This window comes from Lithobates pipiens, unplaced genomic scaffold (genome assembly GCF_037356315.1).
Source record: "Lithobates pipiens isolate NorthernLeopardFrog02 unplaced genomic scaffold, aLitPip1_a1.2 Scaffold_18, whole genome shotgun sequence".
In the NCBI taxonomy this organism is placed as follows: domain Eukaryota; kingdom Metazoa; phylum Chordata; class Amphibia; order Anura; family Ranidae; genus Lithobates; species Lithobates pipiens.
This window is the reverse complement of record NW_027507758.1, coordinates 360,846,386-360,868,124: the sequence shown is the minus strand read 5'-3', so window position 1 is coordinate 360,868,124 and position 21,739 is coordinate 360,846,386. Positions and strand designations below refer to the sequence as shown.

The 21,739-nt window shown below is 43.2% G+C and overlaps 1 protein-coding gene across 5 annotated transcripts in view; it reads left to right on the top strand.

The window, feature by feature from the left end:
• Window positions 1-21,739, top strand: part of TP63 (tumor protein p63) — a 225,888-nt gene that overhangs the window by 88,328 nt on the left and 115,821 nt on the right. For all 5 annotated transcript variants that reach the window (XM_077487550.1, XM_077487551.1, XM_077487549.1 and 2 more), the window contains exon 3: window positions 4,091-4,223. In XM_077487550.1, coding sequence (XP_077343676.1) covers window positions 4,091-4,223 — 133 coding nt within the window. The remainder of the gene's footprint in view (window positions 1-4,090; window positions 4,224-21,739) is intronic.

Here is a 21,739-nt window from a genome sequence, read left to right as displayed (position 1 = left end):
CGTTTTGTAGTGATATAAATAATATTAATATTATGGTTGTTTGATTTTTTTGGGGAAGTTACCACAACACCATTATCCCGTAGTTTTTAAGATCAAAGATACAACTATGTTGATGTCCCTTGTTAATTTTCCATTGTTTTTAATGTAACTGCCTAGTCCCAAACTGTCATTTGAAGAAAAACACATAGCCAAGTGTTGTTTTACACAATTTTTTTATTGTGCAAAAAAAAAAAAAAAAATCGGAGACTAAATTAGAGATGGTATCTGCCATCCAAATAAAAATAATTTAACAAAAAAGTGCGACGCAACGCTCACCAAACTTCTACTAACATGAAATTAGCAGAAGGGGCCCAAAGGGTGGCACTTGAGAAGTTAACTTTCTCTTTATACGCTCATAGTACATCACTACGTTCGTGTTTGTCAAATGACAATTTGCGGATAGTTAGTATGCTAGACAAAATCCTACACAAGCGCTTTTGACAAAAATCAGACGCTCGGTCGTACAACAATTGAACCATGTGTACGAGGTTTTGGCTTCATTTAGACATTTGGTTGTGGGGTTTCAAAAAGTATATGTTTGAGCCGCGTTTGCAATACGCAGCAAGGGTGTGTACATGCTGTGATCATGATGCTTCGCTCCCATGGTAAAGTTTACCTGACATGCAGTGATTGGCGCTGAAAAGTACACATTCATCCAAATGGGGAAGCGCCGCAAGTGCCTCGCTAACACGTGCAGTACACATGGCTGCCATACATTTTTTTCGGCAAAAATGAAGTTAAAGCGGAGGTTCACCCTAAAGTGGACCTTCCGCTCATTGGAACCCTCCCCCCCTCCGGCGCCACAATTGCCACCTTTCAGGGGGGAGGTGGGTGCAGGTACCTGTACAGTACAGGTATCTGCACCCACTTTCGGCGTAGATTCTGCAGAAGGTACGGCCCTTTCCGCAGAATCTACACCCCTTTCCGAAGGTCCCCTGCTGCCTGCTGGGAAACACACGGATCCCAGAGAGGACCATCCTTATTGCGCAGCGCGACTCGCGCATGCGCACTAGGGAACCGGAAAATGAACCTGAAAGGCTCCACTTCCTGATTCCCATACCCAAGATGGCGGCGGCAGCACCCGAGAGACGATCGAGAGATTGGCTTCGGGTGCCGACATCGCGGGCGCGCTGGGCGGGTAAGTGTCATTATTTTAAAAGTCTTTTAAAAAAAAAAAACGGCGGACTCCTGGCGGACTCCCGCTTTAAAACAAATGGTGAGGAGGCGTTGCACCACTTCCTCACTGCCTGTCAGTAGCCTCTGAAGCGCGATCCAAAAGCGGGTTGGGCTTCAGAGGAAAGGGAGATTTAGATGCATGTTCCTTAGAGACTAGCTTCATGTTGTCATGTTACAAGAGACTGTCAAGAACTGTACCTGATGCTAGAGAGCATCAGTGACTACCTGCACTTACACACTATGATGTTGTATTCTGTCAAACCAAAATTCTTGTATTGTTAGCCCTCATACACACTATTAGATTTTCAGCAGATTTTTTCCTTCAGATTTACCAAAACCATATAATATGAGGTCAAACCTTAAGAGTTTCAATTTGTATGCAATCATGCAGGCCCTTGCACTACATGGTTTTGATAAATCTGAAGACAAACGTCTGTGTGTATGAGGTCTAACAATACGAGAATTTTGGTTTGACAGAATACAACATCAGAAGTGACGTAATGTGTTGAATAGTTTTCTATGTGTTCTTTTGTTTTTGAGCATGCGTAGTCTTGCTCGTGCGATTTTTTTCGTAAGGAAACCATACTGATAAAACGAAAATTGGACGTTGAGTTCACATTCCACAAAAATGTTATAGTCTGTAATAGTCTGTCAGACGAAAAAGTGAAATTGGCTGTTGAAAGCATCGTACTAACGATAAGATTTGCTGGCGATCGGTCGTCGTAACACAATTGACGTCCGAAAATCAAAGCATGTATACAGGCCTTTAGACTGCTTGCACATTACAAGAGACTGATAGAAATAGCATGTTACAAATTATTGTTGGAAACTGCCTGCACGTTAGGCCCCATTCACACTTGTAGACAGCAAAATTGCATGACAAGTCGCAGGCCATTCTTTTCAATGGCATCTGTTCAAATCAGTGCAACTTAAGGTGGTTGTAAACCCTAACACACCGCTTTAACCTACAGGTAAGCTTATAATAAGGCTTACCTGTAGGTACCGTGAATATCTCCTAAACTTGCACCGTTTAGGAGATATTCACTCTATCAGCATGTGCTGACGTCATCGGCACATGCCCACTGAAGAAACGGCTCGCTCGTGCCATTTCTTCAGCTGCTGTGCTGTTACCAGTGGCTCCCACATGGGAGTGACGTCATCACAGCTCCAGTCAATCGCAGCTCCGGAGCCCGTGATACCCGGAAATAACTCCGGTAGACATGTCCCCCGCCACAGCGGTGTGCTGGGACCACTGCGGGGGCTTCGAGCTAAGGTAAGTATTTCATAATTAGCTAGTATGCCATGCATACTAGCTCATTATGCCTTTGTCTTGCAGTTTTTTTTTTCCCATTGGTTTACAACCACTTTAAAGAAGTTTTAAAGGTAGAAGGTTTTTATCCTAATACATTTTATGCATTAGGATAAAAAGCCTTTTGTGTGCAGCAGCCCCCCTAACACTTACCTGAGCCCCATCTCTGTCTAGAAATGTCCAAAAGTCCCTTGGCCATCCGGGACTCTCCCTCCTGATTGGCTGAGACACAGCAGCAGCGCCATTGGCTCCCACAATCAGGAGAGGGGGGGTGGGGCCAAACAGCAGCTCTGTGTCTGAATGGACACACAGAGCTGCAGCTCAGCTCCGGTGACCCCATAGCAAGCTGCTTGCTGTGGGGGCACTCGACAGGAGGGAGGAGCCAGGAGCAGCGAAGAGGGACCCAAGAAGAGGAGGATCCATGCTGCCCTGTGCAAAACCACTGCACATAGGTGGTAAGTAAAACATTTTTTTATTAATAACAAACGAGACTTTACGATCTCTTTAAAGCCATCGTGACTTTTAAAAAGTGTCTGCACTACTTTGGTGCGACTTTTGATGCAACTTAAATCCATTGAGTTTAAAGTTGCACTGGAAATCGTTTGACTTTGGAGTTGCACTAGTGTGAATGATGCCTAAGATAGACTGTCAGAACCCGTTGGTGTAATACTGGTATATACTGCCAGAGACTTTTAGAAGGTTAATGCTTTTCTCCTTTTGACATTAAATGAGGTCTGCAGAAAGTCTGAACAACACACCTGGACCCAAGTCATTAGAAAGCTAGTTAACAGTTAAATAGGTAAGGCAGCATGAATCTGTTAAAAGTATTGGGACACCTGCTTTAACATGCACATAAACTTTAATGGCATCCCAGTCTTAGCCCGTAGAGTTCAATATTGCATTGGCCCACCTTTTGCAGCTATAAAACAGCTTCAACTCTGCTGGGAAGTGAGTCCACAAGGTTTAGAAGCGTGTCTATGGGAATGTTTACCCATTCTTCTAGAAGCACATTTGTGAGGTCAGGCACTGATGTTGGATGAGAAGACCTGGCTCGCAGTCTCCGCTCTAATTCATCCCAAAAGTGTTCTATGGGGTTGAGGTCAGGACTCTGTGCAGGCCAGTCAAGTTCCTCCATCCCAAACTCATTCATCCATGTATTTATGGATCTTGCTTTGTGCACTGGTCCAAATCATTTGGTGGAGGGGGGATTATGGTGCGGGGTTGTTTTTCAGGGGTTGAGCCTGGCCCTTTAGTTCCAGTGAAGGGAACTCTTAAGATGTCAGCATACCAAAACATTTTGGGGAAATTTCAACTTTGTGGGAGCATGAAACTGTCCTGACCTCAACCCAATACAACACATTTGGGATGAATCAGAGCAGAGACTGTGAACCAGGCCTTCTCGTCCATCATAAGTGCATGACCTCACAAATGCACCTCTGGAAGAATGGTCAAACATTCCCATAGACACACTCCTAAACCTTGTGGACAGCCTTCCCAGAAGAGTTGAATAATTGCTTGATGACAGTTGCCTAAATGAATCCTGTTTGTTTTTCATTATACCCCTAGACCAATGCATTCTGTTCAGCCCATTGATTTGAATTTCACCAGTGATGCAATGGAGAAAGGTCCTACGAATAAGATCGAGATTAGTATGGACTGCATCAGGATGCAGGACTATGAGGTGACTGATCCGTTTCTGGTAAGTGGATGCTAGGCCCCACCTTTTCTAACATAGATTGCAAATGTTGACTGATTATTTTGTATGTCCCAGAACAGTTTTCTTTTCTCAGTTCAACAATTTTGACTAGAGCTCATCTGCTTGTGGAAGCATTTGTTTGCTTTTTTATTCATGGGACATTAGGGAACACAAACACACCCAGATTTCTGAATTGAGTTAGTTCCTTTGCCGTGTGAACAACAAAAACCTCAAATCCTTTTCTTATTTTTTAACAAAAGAAATTGGTGTTTCAACTATCTCTAATAACGCTTATGTTTTCATAGTCCATTGTCATTATATAGACTGCAGTCATACCGGTGCTGGTCACCAATGTAATCTCAGACCTGTATAAACAATAAAATAAGAAACAGGTCATTAGAAAAATAATGAAAGAGGAGGATGCTTGGCTTGTCTTATGAATACATTTAGCTTGTTTAAAGTATAACTAAAGGCAAAACGTTCTTTATTAGATTTGGATAGAGTGGTGAAAGGAGAATCGCAGTCATGTTATTATTGCTATCTGTGTCCCTGTTAGCCCTTGTACACACGGTCGGAGAATCCGTCGGAATGTGTCCTATCGGACCGTGTCGTTGGATAATCCGACTGTGTGTGGTATGCATCGGACTGATTCCGTCAGAATATCCGTCGGACCCAATTTTCCAACTTGTTGGAAATATTTTCCGACCAACTGGTTCGATCGGACATACTCCGATCATGTGTAGAGAATTTTGATCGGACCAAGTGCCACGCATGCTCAAATCAAATTCCTACATAAAAGCTATTGGCTACTAGCCTGAACGTAGTCCCATCGTAACGAAATAACGTCATCACGTTCTGAATGATCAGATTTTTCGTCAACTTAGTCCGACCGTGTGTATGCAACAGTTTCGGACAAGATCCGACGGACAAAATCCGACGGATTTGGTTGTCGAAATCTCCGACCATGTGTACAGGGGCTAAGGCAGATCTCTATCCTAATCACAAATGTTTTGAGTTGCCACCAGTACAGGAATAGAAGGGAAATCTTCCAATGGGGACACATGTTCTAGTGACAGTTGACTAATAGGGCATTTTCCCCACATTTGGAAGGTACCCTCTTGCTTCATGTTGGATCTACAGGATAGGAAGTGAAGGGAAATATCCTTAATGGGGCACAGATGGCAGAAAAAAAAAACCTTCCCTAGTCCATACAAAAACTAAGAAAAAAAACATGTTTTGGCTTTAAGTATACTTTAACCAGTTTTATTAGACCAGTTTCGCAATACAAATTATTCTAGTAAGTGTGTCACAAGGGAAACATTTGACTAGGAGGATGGGTGCAGAGGAGGCCCAGGACTAGGAGGGGAGTGCAGAAAAGGCTCTGGACTGGGGGTGCAGAAGAGGTCCTGGACTTGAAAAGGGGAGTTGGTGTGGCAAAGGACCTGGATTAGGAGGTGCTGGTTGCAGAGGAGGCCCTGGACTAGGAGGGGGTGCAGAGGAAGCACTGGAGTAGGAGGGGAGGATGGGAATGTCTGTCACACACTTGTTGGGGCACAGTCATTAAAGCATATTTCCTTCTAAGGCCCTGCCACTATTAATGCAAATAGATTACACCCACCGCTTTGGGGTGGTGTACAAAGAACGCTGCTATATTGCCGTACTATATACTTTTTTTAGCAGGGGGAGCACTTGCTTTCATTAAAATCACATTGCCGCATTGCATTTCCTTATGTTTCTTAACCTTCTGTCCACAAACAAATAATTTCTGGGGAGTCAGTGTATGAAACTATATAGATTTATTCAGGTGTCCACATCACTGCCTGTGTGATGTGGGCACCTCCTTTTGGTTGAGTTCTCCTATTGGAGGAGAACTCAAGTGGACGGTGAGGGGACAGGTGCCCAAAAAGTTAACCTGCAGGTTAAAAAGACTGGACCCCAGGGCAGGGTATTAGCTTGGCCCATAGCGACAACTGTGACTTTAAACCATTACACTGCAGGATGGCTAGAAAGAGGTGTTTGAAATCAAGACTGAGGGATAAGGTGCACGTTTTAAATTTATTCTTTGCCAACAGTTGTGCTTTAAAAGAACTTTTATTTTTTTTCATATATATTTTTGAACCAAAGCACTGTTAAACAATAACTCCAACCATTATTTTAAATAAAAAATAAAAAAGAAACAAAGAAATTATTTGTTAAAGAGGTTCTTCAAACCAAAAACAAAAAAATTAAATGAAAGTTAGCAGCTACAATTACTCTTGCTGCTGACTCTTAAATAATAGGACACTTACCTGTCCAGGGATTCAGCACTATCCTCACCCAAACAGGCTCTTTATCCATCTTCAGATGCAGGCTTCGCCATGTTTACTTTCAGAATCTGGCTGTGACTCCTTGCAAATTCACAGTCGGCTTCTTATTGCTCATGAGCCGTGCTGCGCTTTATGAATGATCTCGCAGCTTTCTGGGACCTATAATGCGAGAAGGGGGGGGGGGGGCTGAAATACCATTAGAATTGACACGGTGACCTGACTGATGTGGTGCGGTTCTCCCACACTGCAAGCACAGTGCAGTGTACCCGCAGTTTTCATGCGGGTTAACTGTGCTTTGCCATAGACTTCTAATGCCGCAAACACAATCAGACTTTCCGGCAGACTTGGTCCGGCGGACTGTAATCCATCGGACAATTTGATCTTGTGTAGGCTTCAGCGGACTTTTACCCCAAAAGATGGACCTAGAAATAAAACATGTTTCAAATCTATTCGACGGAATCAAGTCCGATGGACTAAAAATCTGGAAAACCGTTCGTCTGTGTGCTAGTCCGACAGACCAAATACGACCAAATATGATGCAAGGGCAGCTATTGGCTACTGGCTTTTGAACTTCTTTGTTTAGTCCCATTTACGTCATCACGTTCAAAATGAACGGACTTTCGAACGGACTTAGTCCGGTCATGTGTGGCCAAGTCCGTTTCGTTCAGAAAGTCTGCCGGACCTCCACCGAAAGTCCGTCAGACCTAGTCCATCGAAAAGTCCGGTCGTGTGTACGCAGCATAATATGTCCTGTGGTTTTAGTGCGCTATTTGAAAGCACATCCAAAACCATGGGACTTAATATAACTGCATTGCACCTGCAGGAAAACCACAATGAATCAATGTGAAAGCACCCCTCAAGAAATATTTTTTCCCCGCAAAACACTGGAGGCAATAGCAGGTGGGACAGGAACAGGTAAGGCTGGAATTCTAGTCATTTTTAGATGATTTTTAATTTTTTTTTTTACACGTTCTTTCTTTGTTAGGGTATTCAATGTAGAGATTTGCAGATTAGTCACTAAATGAAGCTCCCTCTGGCCATGTGCCATCAGTCACTTTTCTGCTTAGCAACTCCTGGGATAATAGCTTAATAGGAAGAGTATTGTTTTTAACTGCTGGGTGGAATCATTGGGGGCTTTTTATAACTGGCTGAGAAGCTGTATGCACCACATTTTTTAGTAAACATGTTTAAGAGTTCTGATTACCAGGGCATTTGTTTGTTCCCCCCTTTTCAAATTTACAATTTTCCAGCTGTTAAGAGGGTTCTTTCTCATAGTTTATTGATACATGCATTGTAAACAGAGTTTTGCACAACATGTTTGCATGGCACTATGATTGTTCCGGATGGAATTACTTGTATTTAGCCTCTTGAAGTTTAGCAAGTTTGTTCTAGTTCACCTTTTTACCATTGTGGAATATACTACTCTTAAAGTAGAACTATTTAAAAATATCAAGTTCAGGCTGCCTATCAATGGTAATGATGATCCTGAGGTTACCACCACTGCTACAAATTTCACTATTTCTTCTAATCTCATATATATATATATATATATATATATATATATATATATATATATATATATATATCATTGAATACATTTAAATGCACCATTCAAACACTCCAAGTTACACCCAAACAAAACTATTCTGGAGAGAATCACAAAGAGAGTCATAGAAATTCCCTTGCACCTCTGTACCAAAATTGGCAGTGTTTGCCACAAATTCATGTACCTGTTTATACAGGTACATAAATTTGTCTTAGGAGGTGGGGGCACTGAGACTGAAGTGTCCATACTGGCATTACTGAGCTCCCCCTCCACCTACTGTGCCCATCACACAGACAGGTGTGTAAGCAGGCGCAGTCTACTTTCTCCACTGCAGGTGGCGGTCTTCCACAACGGCACTGCAGTTGGAGAGGAAGTCAAGAGGAACCCAGCTTGTCTATGGTTTCCTGAGTCACTGGGGAAGCATCCGATTGGATGCTGACACCCCATGTGAATCAAGCAGCCATCGTAGGTCAGGCAGAGCCTATTTAAGGCCCTGGTTGCCAGCGTTCCTGTGCATTTGTGAATTGGTAGAGTAGGGACAGATACCCCACCTGGTAGGGACAGAACTAGTGGCACAGAAAGATTCCTGATGAGGAGGGAAAGTGTAGGGCTCACAATTTTTCTGGACACCTGCCTGATTGGGCACAAGACGGCCAGGCTGCATTTTACCCCTCTCTACAGAGGCTGTCAGAGGCTGTCAGTTTGGCTGCATTCTGCTCTACCCACTGTTGGAACTGCCATTGTTCACGGTGGGGTTGCCGTATTTGTGAACGGTCTCTGTCTTACTTAAATTCAAGTTCTTACTGGGACTGAGTGTTGTATTCTCACTTCACCACGCTGTATCCCACCTACAGGTGCATGGCTGGGGAGCTTTAAAGTGTGGGGGGCAAAGCATGATGGGGAAATTGGAGATTTGTTTTTTTTGCTTTTGATTGACAAGGCACAGCAGGTACTGCAGCCATGGAGCTGGGTGGGTTGAGCCTGATGGGGAACTCTGAGATTATTGCTCATCAGGTTCACCTCCTGTGTGACTCATCATGAGCCAAACACATCCATTGCCATTTGGTGTCTCTCTGTATGCCAGATTTCTAATCTGCAAACTGGCTGAAATTTTTTTAATTTTATTTTTTTTCATGAAAAATGATTTTTTTTTCAAAATAACAATACAGCAGTCAAGTAATCATATAAACAGGCTGTTGAGTGATAACGTCACAGTACAGAGCAAAGGTGATCCGCACGAGAATGTCTAACGTGGGGGGGGGGGGTGGAAAGGAAGGGGAAGGGAGAAGAGGGGGGGGGGGAGTGAAGTGAACCCATTTTACATCATCAGAGCCATCAAGGAGCTCGGGTAGTATAGTAGGTATATTCACATTATATCTGACACAGTAGCTAAACTGTTAGAATTGTTATAGAAGTTAGGAATGGGATCATTGCCAAGTCAATGTCCTCCGAAGAGATTCTCTTACTGTTGTGTCTCCAAAGGAAGGTTTTTAGCACATAGTAGGTGATGGCTAGATATACCTTGCGATTGAAGCTCAGAGCAGATTTATGCAAGTACCAGTGACAGGATGGCATGGACAAGGATGTGGCATTGATGTAGCATTGGAAGAATACCCTGACAACTATGATTGACTTTCATGAGTATTCAGTCCATAGAAGCCCGTCAGTCTGTTGTTAAGAGTGCATAGTCTATAAAAGAGGCCCACCTATGTTGAAACAAAGATATTTTTGGTGGCTGGAGATGACCAAGTCCAATCTCTCTAGATTGAGCAGGTTCAGTAAGTTGGTTTTTAAGTCTTTGATGGTAGGAGGAGGGGAGGATATCCATTTTTTGAGGATTGCTCTCCTGGCAGCCATAAAGCAAGAGGAGAGCCAGGCTTTGTTGTGTTGTATGATTTTGGTGTGAGACCTATGCATGCCTAGTTTGGGGGCATCCAAGGATCCACATAGTAATAGGAAGATATTTTGTGAGGGCAGAGTCCTGTGATTGTCGATACAAAGAGTTCCACTTGGTTCCTGAATTGCAGGATGTGAGGGCAGGACCAGAGCCTACGTAGAGGAGAAGGCTTGTGGAAGTTACATATCAGGCACTTGGATCGATCTGGGAGGTCTTCGAAATTCAGATAAGCTATGTAAGCCCGGTGTAAAATGTTATACTGTTGTTCATGCCAGAATTAATTTGTTACATGTGATATTGTATCCTGCAAGGATTGTGTTCAGAGACTCTGGGGATCGAAGTTCCTCATTCTACGCAGTAGAGGGGGTGGAGTGGGCAGCAGGCTTGAAAAGAGAGTTCAAAGGTTTATAAAGTTTTGAGATTTTGTGGTGATTCTGCTCCAGAAAGGTGTCCAGTATAGAAGATTTAAAGCGTTGGTTTCTTGTGGGACACATACTAGTCACAAAACTTGTTGCTTGGTGGATGTAGAGCAGATGACGGGTGGGCAACTAAAACATGTATAAAATCTGGGCGAAAGGGGGAGTTTTCCCTGAGGAGGCATCAAACAGTTGAGCAAACCTGAACAGACCCTGTCATGCCCATGTGGAGAATGTTGGGTGTTTCTGTGCCTGTGGGAACATATGATGGCTGCAAATAGGGAGTGGCTTGTCATAAGTGTAGTATTTAGTTTAGCCTATATGTTCAGTGTAGACTCTATATTCAGTCAATGAAGGCAGTGTAGTTTATATAACAGTGTATTGAAGTGGTTAAGGGGAACCCCGCACCAAAATTCACATTCACATGGGGGTGGGATCTGGGGGCCCCCTTGTTAAAGGGAGCTTCCAGATTCCAATAAGCCCCCTGCCCACAGTCTCCCACAACCACTGGGCAAGGGTTGTAGGGATTGGGCCCTTGTCCCTATCAACATGGGGACAAGGTGCTTTGGGGGGGACCTCAAAGCACCCTCCCCATGTTGAGTGCATGTGGCCTGGTATGGTTCAGGGGGGGACGCTCTCTCATCTCCCCCCTTTTGCTGCGGCATACCAGTTTGCATGCTCGGATAAGGGTCTGGTATGGATTTTGTGGGGACCCCCTATGTGCTGTCAGTGGAGGATTACTAGTTTCAATGTAAGTATTGTAGTATCAATGTAATATTAATGTATTCATTTTCATCTATATAGCGATTCAGGGACAGTATTACTTCAGAATCTACTGCTTTTTGTTAACATCCAATATAAGCTAAAGTTGGGCAATGACAGTTGGTAATATTTTCCAAGGGTATACTGGAAAGAAAGACAGCTGTGTACATGAACATTGCACTTTACACTGCATCTAAATTTAATTCATTTTAATAATCTATTGTCATTTTAACACATTTCTTGATTTCTTGGTTAATGGTGGCTAAACATTCTTTTATGTAAATCAGCTTCATGACATCACATGCAATGGCATCTACACTCAGCAAGTTGGAATGAGGTTTGCATGCGATAACATCTTTACTAAATAGGGGTTTAATGTTCAGATTTTCATAATCTTGGATGACTCATGTAATCTTAAAGGAGTTGTAAAATCAAAAGGTTTTTTATCTTAAATGCATTCTATGCATTAAGATAAAAAACCTTCTTTGTGTAGCAGCCTCCCCAGTACCCCCCTAATTACCTACCTAAGCCCATTCACTCTTCAGTGATGTCCATGATCCCCTCAGCCATCTAGGACACGCCTCCTGTTTGGTTGAGACAGAGCAGCCGCGCCATTGGCTCCCACGGCTGTCAATCAAAGTCAGTCAGCCAATCAGGGGAGAAAGGGGGTGGGGCCAGGTCAGGGCTCCGTGTCTGAATGGATACAGGAAGTTCTGACTCGGCCCTGTAGCAAGCTGCTGGCTGGGGGGCACTCAAAGAAAGGAGGGGCCAAGAGCAGCAAAGAGGGATGCGAGAAGAGGAGAATCCAGGCTGCTTTGCGCAAAACCAACTACGCAGAGGAGGCAAGTATAACATGTTTGTTATTTTTAAAAAAAGAGCCTTTACAATCACTTTAATCCTACCTGTGACAGTATATTAGTGTAAAATGTAATATACACTCACCGGACACTTTATTAGGTACACCTGTTAAATTGCTTGGTAACATATATTGCTAATCAGCCAATCACATGTCAGCAACTCAATGCATTTAGACATCTAGATGTGCTGCAGAAAACTTCCTGAAGTTCAAACCGAGCATCAGAATGGTGAAGAAAGGGAATTTAGGTGACTTCGAACGTGGCATGGCTGTTGGTGCCAGACGGGCTAGTCTGAGTATTTCAAAAACTGCTGATCTACTAGGGTACAATCATCTCTAGGGTTTACAGAGAATGGACCCAAAAAAGAGAAAATATCCAGTGAGCAGGAAATTGTGTGAAGGAAAATACCCTGTGGAGATCTGAGGAGAATGGGTAGACTGGTTCCAGGTGATAGAAAGGCAACAGTAACTCAAATCACCACTTGTTACAACCAGGATATGCAGAATAACATCTCTGAATGCACAACACATTGAACCTTGAAGCAGATGGGCTACAGTAGCAGAAGAATACACCGGGTGTAACTCCTGCCACGTAAGAACAGGAAACCAAGGCTACAATTCGCACAGGCTCCCAAAATTTGGACAATAAAAGATTGGAAAAACTTGCCTGGTCTAATGAGTCTCGATTTCAGCTGTGACATTCAGATTGTAGGGTCAAAATTTGGCGTGAACATGAAAGCATGGATCCATCCTGCCTTGTATCAGTGGCTTATGTTGGTGGTGGTGATGTAATGGTGTGGGGGAATATTTTTTGGGCACACTTTGGACACCAATTGAGCATTGTTTAAAAGCCACAGCCTACCTGAGTATTGTTGCTGACCATGTCCACACCTTCTGATGGCTAGTTCCAGCAGGAAAATGGACCACGTCAAAAAGCTCAAACCATCTCAAACTGGTTTCTTGAACATGATAATGAGGTGACTGTACTCCAATGGCCTCCACAGTCACCAGATCTCAATCCAATAGAGAACCTTTGGGATGTGGAGGAATGAAGGTGCGACCGACGAATCTGCAGCAACTGTGTGATGCTATCATGTCCATATGGACCAAAATATCTGAGGAATGGTTCCAACACCTTGTTGAATCTATGCCATGGAGAATTAAGGCAGTTCTGAATACAACAGGGGTCCTAGCTGGTACTATCAAGGTGTACCTAAATAAAACTTGTCAGTGAGTGTACTGTACACGTCCTTGGAGACTTTTGGAAACTGGAACATGTTGGAATACAGAATTGTATTTTGTGTATCAACTACTGTACTTTAGTATTTAGTAAAGATATATTCTTCAACCAGTAGATGGCTGTAATTATAAGTCAGTATTACATCTATGATATGCTCCGCGTCTTTTCCCTGAATAAAGTTCCTCTTTCCTGTCTGCAAGTAAGCAGCGAAGGCCATGTGGACTGTGCACTTACTGTCTGTTCTGTAGGGTTATATACAGAATTTCTAAAGCCCCATACACACTATCAGTTTTACTGCTGAGTTTTTCCTTCAGATTTACCAAAACCATATAATATGAGGTCAAACCTTAGGCGTTTCAATTTGTATGAAATCAGGCAGGCCCTTGCACTACATGGTTTTGGTAAATCTGAAGGAAAAAATCATCAGAAAAACTGATAGTGTGTATGGGGCTTAACAGAACATTACTGAAAAAAAAATCACATTTGTGAGCAGTAAGGTTTTTTTTTTGTATTGCAGAGGAGACACTGGGGGAATTTTCCCCAGAGCATATGTGAGTGAGGTGAAGCTCTGCTGACTTCCATCATCCAATCATATGCAAACAAAAATGCACGTGATTGGGTATTCTTTGCAAAGTGAAATTTTACTGCATTCACTAAACTCTCTGGAAATTTCCCTTGTAAAGTGCAGCTTTCCTTACAAACTGAACAGCCTATTTACCTTTAATAAATCAACCCTACTGTCTCTTCTGCAATAAAGTATTCTTGCCCTCCTCCTAAAAAACTCTTTCCAATGAACACTTAAGGCTGTCCATACTCTGATCAAAATTTGGTCAGTTCAGCAGGGACGGTCAGAATTTTGTGTGGTCATTTGATCGACTTCTGTTGAAGGGACAATTTTACTTTATCAGCAGCTGTAGCCAATCAAATGCAGCCACATCTTTGGAGTGGAGGTGCGCACTGTTTAAAAAAAAACAAAGGAACTTGCAAAGACTTATTTTCATCATAAAAATAAAAATAGATATTTTTTTCCGATAGAGAATCTCTGCCACTGGCAATAATCACATGTAAACATCTGACATGCTGGCTGTACCCAAGTCAATTGATGGATCAACTTGGGTACAATCAGCCTGCCCATAGACGGTTCGAACCTTGGCCTGTCCCTGCTGAACCAGCTGAGATATGAACCATCTTTGGCCCCTTTAAAGTGGATGTAAATCCGACTCATGAAATTTGAGCTGGGTACATATATCTGCAGTGTTTTCTTATCTCTCTTCAAAGCACTGTGTCCCTTAGTTGTCTCCTGCTCCATTCTTCTGTTATCAGCCTGATAACTTCTAACAAGTTCTCTGTCAGATATGTTAAAAGCAACCTGAATTTTGTGTTGGGGTGGATGCTATAAATAGATTAACAGCGTGCTTAACTATTCAAAGAACAGAGCTGAAAGTCTCTACCTATGAGCAGAGGGGTTGTGTGCCTTTCCTCCAATCATCTGTCTTGGCTGTATGCCCAGGCTTCTCTGCACTGCTGGAACAAGAAGATAACATCTCCTAACACGATCTTTACTTTCTAAAGAAGATGAAGACCGTCGATATACATGTTAAACTTATGTAGGGAGATTTGTTTCATTCCCGTGTATCATCTGAGGCTGTTCACTTCCTGGGTACATGTGAGGGTTTCCATCAACTTTAAAGTGGAGTTCCACCCAAAAGTGGAACTTCCGTTTTAAGCACTCCTCATCCCCTGACATCCCACATTTGGCATGTCATTTTTTTTGAGGGGGGGGGGTGTGTACCCTCTTTTTAGTGGGACTTCTTGTCCCACTTCCTCCTTGCTGTTCTTGGCCACCTAGGCGACTCCTCCTCTTGCCCTAGGCAGCCCCTCCCTGCCAGCGATCTTCTGGGACACAACTCAGGTCCCAGAAGAGTGGCTGGCAAGGAGGGGCCCCCTAGGGCGAGAGGAGGAGTCGTCTGGCCGTAAGCTGTCACAGGCCTAGTGCCCACAGTATCAATGGAAGCAAAGTGTAGAGGAGAGGGAAAGGAGCTGAACTCCGGGCGGCCGCATGGCTGGACCATGGGACAGGTAAGTGTTGGTTTATTAAAAGTCAGCAGCTATGCTTTTTGTAGAAAATTTGTAAAAAAAAACGGGTGGAATTCCGCTTTGGGTGTAAGAAGTTGACTTTGGGGTTAAATTTCTAAAAGCAAATATATTGTTCACTTTGCAAAGGAAATGTCCCTAAAGTTTAGTGAATGAAGCAAATCTCTGCTGACTTCATTCATTCAATGATGCGCAAGCAAAAAAAAATGTTTTTAATTTTCCCTGCGCATGATTAGTTTTTTTTTGCAAACTGAAATTTTATCACATTAATGAAGCTCTGGGGAAAATTCCCTTGCAATGCGTAACTCTTCCTGCAGGGTATTTACCTTTAGTAAATCAACCCCTCTATGTCAGCTTTTTCTTAGTTCAAGTACATCCGCCCTAAGAGACCAGATCTCATTTTGCTTTGTATTCTTTGCATTTATAATACATATTTGCTTGGTCCATCTGTTCTGGTGTTTACTTTCTACTTTATAGTGTGTTTGATTATGTAATGATTCAGAACTTGATTTGTGAATCATTGATAGCCTCTTCAAAATGCCTATTACAGTCGGTCTTGTGTGTAATAGAGTGACATGCTTAGCCACACAGTTTTCCATATTCTGAACACTGTTTATCAACAGGTGTGCAATGAAAAGAGAGCAGGCATTCCTCATTAATTAAACATTAACGTTCAAGAGCAAATATTGTCAGACGAATTGTATTACCGCTGTCAGACAGAGCTCCTGTTTTCCATTTCTGTTTTGTTTCTTTAAAATTCATTAGTCTGCAAAGATTTAAAGAGTAACTCCACTTTTGATGAGAAAAGAAAATTCTCCTCTGGCTGACCAATGTACATGGCAAGGATTTTAACAAGCGTTGTTGCAGATTCCTACCTTTTGTTATTCTAAATAAATCGCTCTTTGTTTGTCTGTGTCCATGTCCAAAATGAACGTGAATGGGAGTGGTTTTATAATTATCAATTCCCTGCTGCATTTGCAGGGTTCTAATCGGGAAAGCTGCAGGGTCTGCATCCCTGTAGATGTGATTTTTCCTTTGGGAGTATCTCACCAATAATTACATTTTTGTTGCAGGGATGCCAATAATTTGATTTGTATCCTAGTGCAGTCTCCTGAGAAGACCAGTAAGCCAATCACATAAGTAAGAAATGATATTTCTAGGGGGCATTCTGTACAAATCCTGTGTACAAAACGTCTCCAGGTAGCCATATTGCATTGCATTTCACAGAGAATTACAGAGCTGCAAATTGAAATGGAAAGGACATTTTTTAATAACATTAAACTACAATGTGATTTGTGTAGTAATTGTATACGCTATATTAATTTTACTATTTTTTTACCAAAAAGTGGAGTTACCTTTTAACTTCTTGCTTACTAATGTTGAACACTACATCGCTATGTGTCCATTGAATTAGGTCAGTAGCTAGCATAAAATGACATTACACTGTTTATATGTTAAAAAAAAATGAAATAAAATGTGTCCTCAAGACAGAGTGGGTGGGGGGGCAATTTTTTGCTTATTAAGTGATAAGCTTGGATTAGGTTCTATTATGAGGGAACTGTTGGTGCATTCATATAGAAGGAGAATAAAAAAGAAATACAAAAACAGACTGAGCTCAACCTTGTGAAAAAATATGCAGTGTAACCCTGAATAAATATATTATGAAAGGACCTAGCAAAGTAGTCTGACACATGCAACAATGTAGAAAATTACTTTATTGAACATTAATTAATCCTGGAAAATAGAAAACCCACTATCCAACTAATAAAATTGAAGAATAATTGGCCAATTATTAAAAAGACGACCATGCCAGCTGCAGGAAAGTTGTGTAAACATCTCCTCTCCCCCAAAAAAGGGGGAAATAAAAAAAAGAAAAAATGTGAGATCACATGTTTGTAGGTGTCCCCAGTGGGAGGCACAGTCTACATAAACCAGATCAATAAAAAAAAGTTTCTCCTCCGTATTATATTTATATAATTTATAATCCTTTGGTAGAATATATTTCAGGACTAGTGTATAGTTGAATATTGCCATATAGTTTTGTGTGTGTTACACAGTTACAGTTCTGTGTGCGTTACTGCCAGTTTAACGCCATATAGTTTTGTGCGTGTTACTGCCAGTTTAACGCCATATAGTTTTGTGTATTACTGCCAGTTTAACGCCCTATGGTTCTGTGTGTGTTACTGCTAGTTTAACGCCATATAGTTTAGTGTGCATTACTGCCAGTTTAACGCCATATGTTTTTCTGTGTTACTGCCAGTTTAACACCATTTACTTCTGTGTGTTAGTGCCAGTTTAACGCCATATAGTTTTGTGTGCGTTACTGCCAGTTTAACGCCATATAGTTTTGTGCGTTACTGCAAATTTAATGCCATTTACTTTTGTGTGTGTTACTGCAAGTGTAACGCCATATAGTTCTGTGTGTCACTTTATGTTTGGTGTATTATATTGCAGTATATTATAGTGTATCCATGTAGTGTACCTGTGTAGTGTGAGTACTCAAATTAAAGTGCACCAAACACCTCTCTACATTGATTAAAGTGCATCTATGTACAGATTTCAACTTCTTCTTTACATTTGCCTATAAGCACCGCACCCTCGCCCCCAATAATGTCTGGGAGGACAACATGGAAAGGCAGACGTTCCCTTGGCACTGTAGGGGGGGCAGCAACAAGTGTCCACAGGCAAAGGTGGACATGGTGGTCAGTCCTCAGGCAGGGCATCATTTCCTCTGTTTAGGGAGTTTTCCTGTGCTATCCAGCCACAGCATGCAGAGAAGATAGTGAACTAGCTTACTAAACCTTCTTCATCCTCTGTCACACAAGCAGAGACAAATGTGCAGTCCCCTGCAGTTGCCTGAGTGGATAAACCTGCCTCCTTGTCCACATCTATTCCCGCCATAGCCCCAACATCAGCCATTGAGGAGTCAGCTGCATTTTTTGAGCACAGCATCAGCCACTTGCTCCTTGATGATGCCCAGCCATTACTGGATTCAGATGTTGGTTCTGAGGTTAAGGATGACAGGAACATGAGCCTAGAGAGAGAGAGGAACATGAATTGGCATTCATGTTCCCCAAGCCGCAGCATATTGCCAAGTTGTCTCCAGTGGTAATGATGAAGATGGAGGAGATAGCAATGGAGATGATGATGAGGTCACTGACGCGACTTGGGTGCCAGATAGAGTAGAGAAGGAAACTGAAGGTGAGGTGGAAAAACCCCAAGAAGGCCGACATCAAGAAAGAGTAGAGAGCAGCCACCCTATTCCATCACATTCGGCAGCTGTTATCTCCCGGCCCACTCCCCAAAGCTTAGCCGACTGGGCCTTTCAGCACATATTTGCACTGTTGCTATCTGCAAACTGTGTCTCAGGCACATCAAACGTGGCAAAAACACCAACCATTTGGGTACCACATGGTTGGCAAGAGCACCTAAAAGCCACACAAAAGGGGCACAAATCTGTCCCTCCTCCTTACCCACTTCAGTCTGCCCCTGCAATACCGAGTCATTACCTTTTAGCAGGCTCCACTGATAGGGATGATGGTATAGCACAGGGTGTCTCAGATCCTAGCAGCACATCTGCCAGCAGAACACTATCAGCTGTAGACTATAACCGCAAAACTGCATCTGCTGCAGCGGAAAAAAAATACAGTCCCTGCCACCAACATGCCCAGCGTCTGAATGCAAGCTTGTCAAAGCTGTTGGCTCTCTAACTTCTGCCTTTCAGCCAGGCTGATTCTGCCCCCTTCTGTGAATTTGCATAATGTGCTGTACCACCAAGGCAGGTTCCCAGTCGCTACTAGTTTTCACGTAAGGCTGTTCCATCTCTCTACCATTACGTGGAAGGGAATGTTCTGGCTTCATTGGGCAAGGCAGCTGTAAAATCCACCTTGCTGCTGACACGTGGTCCAGAAAGCATGGACAGGGACAATATATTTCGTTCACAGTACACTGGGTAACGCTGCTTGCAACTTGAAAGAATGCAGGAAAGGGCTCGGTGCTGCAGCTTGTTGTGCCCCCAGGTCTCCATACAGCTGGTGGTGATGATGCCAGACCTGTGATCTCTACCCCTCCTCCTTCTCCTCCTCCGCCACCTCCATGCCCTCCTCTGCAGAATTGTCCTATGAACATCAGGTACCCCCTAAGCTTTCAAAGGGCTATACCCAGAATCAGGGTAAAAGGTGCCTTGCAGTGCTTCAGCTGGTGTGTTTAGGGGACAGGAACCATACTGGAGCAGAGATTCTTGCAGCTCTGCAGGAACAGGCCCAGAGTTGGTTCACACCATGCCAGTTGAAGCCAGGAAAGGTTTTGTCCGATAATGGCTCAAACCTCCTGTCCGCCCTTAGATAGGGAAAGTTGACACATGTGCAATGCCTGCCACATGTCCTCAAATTGGTGGTGCAGCATTTCCAAGGTATGTACCCAGGGTTGCGAGATGTACTAAAACAGGCCAGAAGAGTCTGTAGCCATTTCAGGTGGTCATACACAACCAGTGCTCGGTTGTCTGAAATTCAGTGGGAATTCCACCTGCCCGTAAACCACCTGATTTGTGACATGCCCACCAGGTGGAACTCAACTTTGGGAATGCTGCAGCAGCTATACATGCAGCAAAGGGCCGTCAATGAGTACCTGTGCCAGTACAGCATGACGACAGGCTCAGGCTGCCTCTGCTTTTTTTCCCCAAGCCAATGGCTGATCATTAAGGATGCATGCACTGTATTGTCACCATTTGAGGAGGCCACAAGGATAGTGGGCCGTGACAGTGCGTGCATCAGTGACACAATCCCTGTTGTGTTCTAGCTGGAGCAGACTCTGCTTGGCATTATGGACAGGGCAGCAGAAGGAAGAGGAGGACTTCCTTTCCTCTCAAGGCCCACTTTATCCAGACATCATCATTCCAATGTCCCAGAACACACAGGAGGAGAGAGGGGAGGAGGATGAGGAGGAGGATTCTGGCACTTTCATAGGCTTCGAAGAAGAGGAAGAGATGCGTCAATCTGTAAGCAGTGGCTTTCCAACCACAGGACCCTTGGGAGTAGTACATGGGAGGGAGGAGGAAGTTCTAGATGCTGTAATGCTGAGTGACCCTGAGGAGTCTGCTTGTCAAGCCTCGGCAAATTTGAGGCACATGGGCAGCTTCATGCTGTAAAGCCTGCATAAGGACCCAAGAATACGTGGCATAAAGGTGAAGGATGATTACCGGTTGGCAACCCTCCCTGACTACCGTTATAAGGGAAAGGTCTCAGAACTCATCCCGTCCCCACAGAGAGTGCAAAAGATAAAATCTCTTGAGGACAAGTTAAAGAGGATTTTATTGAATGTTTTTTTCAGACTCCGGTAGGTTACAGTGTGGTGGAAAATGTAATTTCTTCTGTTGGTCAAGAGAGGAGCGCTGGAGAAGGCGTCTGTCTAAGTGGGGCTTTTCAGAATTTTTTTAGTCCTCACCGCCCAGGTCTGTCAGCTTCCACATGTCATTTTTTTGGGCTTTATAAATGCAATTATTGCTGCATCAGATTTTAGACATGGTACAGATCTGTCACTTTACAGGTAGACTAAGGGGACCCCCCAGGCAGTTTTTCAAAAACTTTTTTTTATTGATACATGTCCCCCATTACTTGCATATAAGCTTTCAAAAGCATCACTTTTGATTTTTGAAATTTAGGTCCCCTTAACTTTTATGGGGTTCGTTATTCGGGTCCGAACTTTCATAGTGTTCCAAAGTTCTGGTACGGACCAAACAGGGGTCTGTTCGGCCCATCCCTAATGGCCAGTGGTATTACTGTGTTTCCCTGAAAATAAGACCGGGTCTTATATTAATTTTGCCTTAAGAAATCACACTAGGGCTTATTTTTAGGAGATGTCTTATTTATTTACCGTATTTACAATGATGATTTTAAAGTGTCTGTAACCCTAAAATATATATATATATATATATATATATATATATATATATATATCCTGTTCCTTGAAAGCATGGTGCTTGTGCTGTGTCATTTATCCTTCAAAAATAGTTCCTGTGTCCCCTTTCTCCCCCCCCCCCCCCCCCATTAAGTCAGGAGTCAGTATTTTAAAAACATCTTGGTTAAAGTCCTTTTAAAATTATGTAATCCGTTTTATAAAAATATCACACTGGTATAAGATGCAGTGTGTCTCCCATTGCAAATGTCTCATGGAGAATACCTTTTTATAGCTCCCCTGGGCGCTCATGGGATCTGCTCTTCTTCTCCACTCTGAGATCCCTGCTGACGTCAGCTCTCTCCGGGCACTGAAGAGGGCGAACCGCAGACATCAGCCGGGAGCAGAAGAGAAGAGGGAACACCCGAGATCCCCGTTGACGTCAGCCCGCTCCATGCACTGAAGAGGGAGGGGCTGCAGACGTCAGCCAGGAGGAGAGAAGAAGACCTC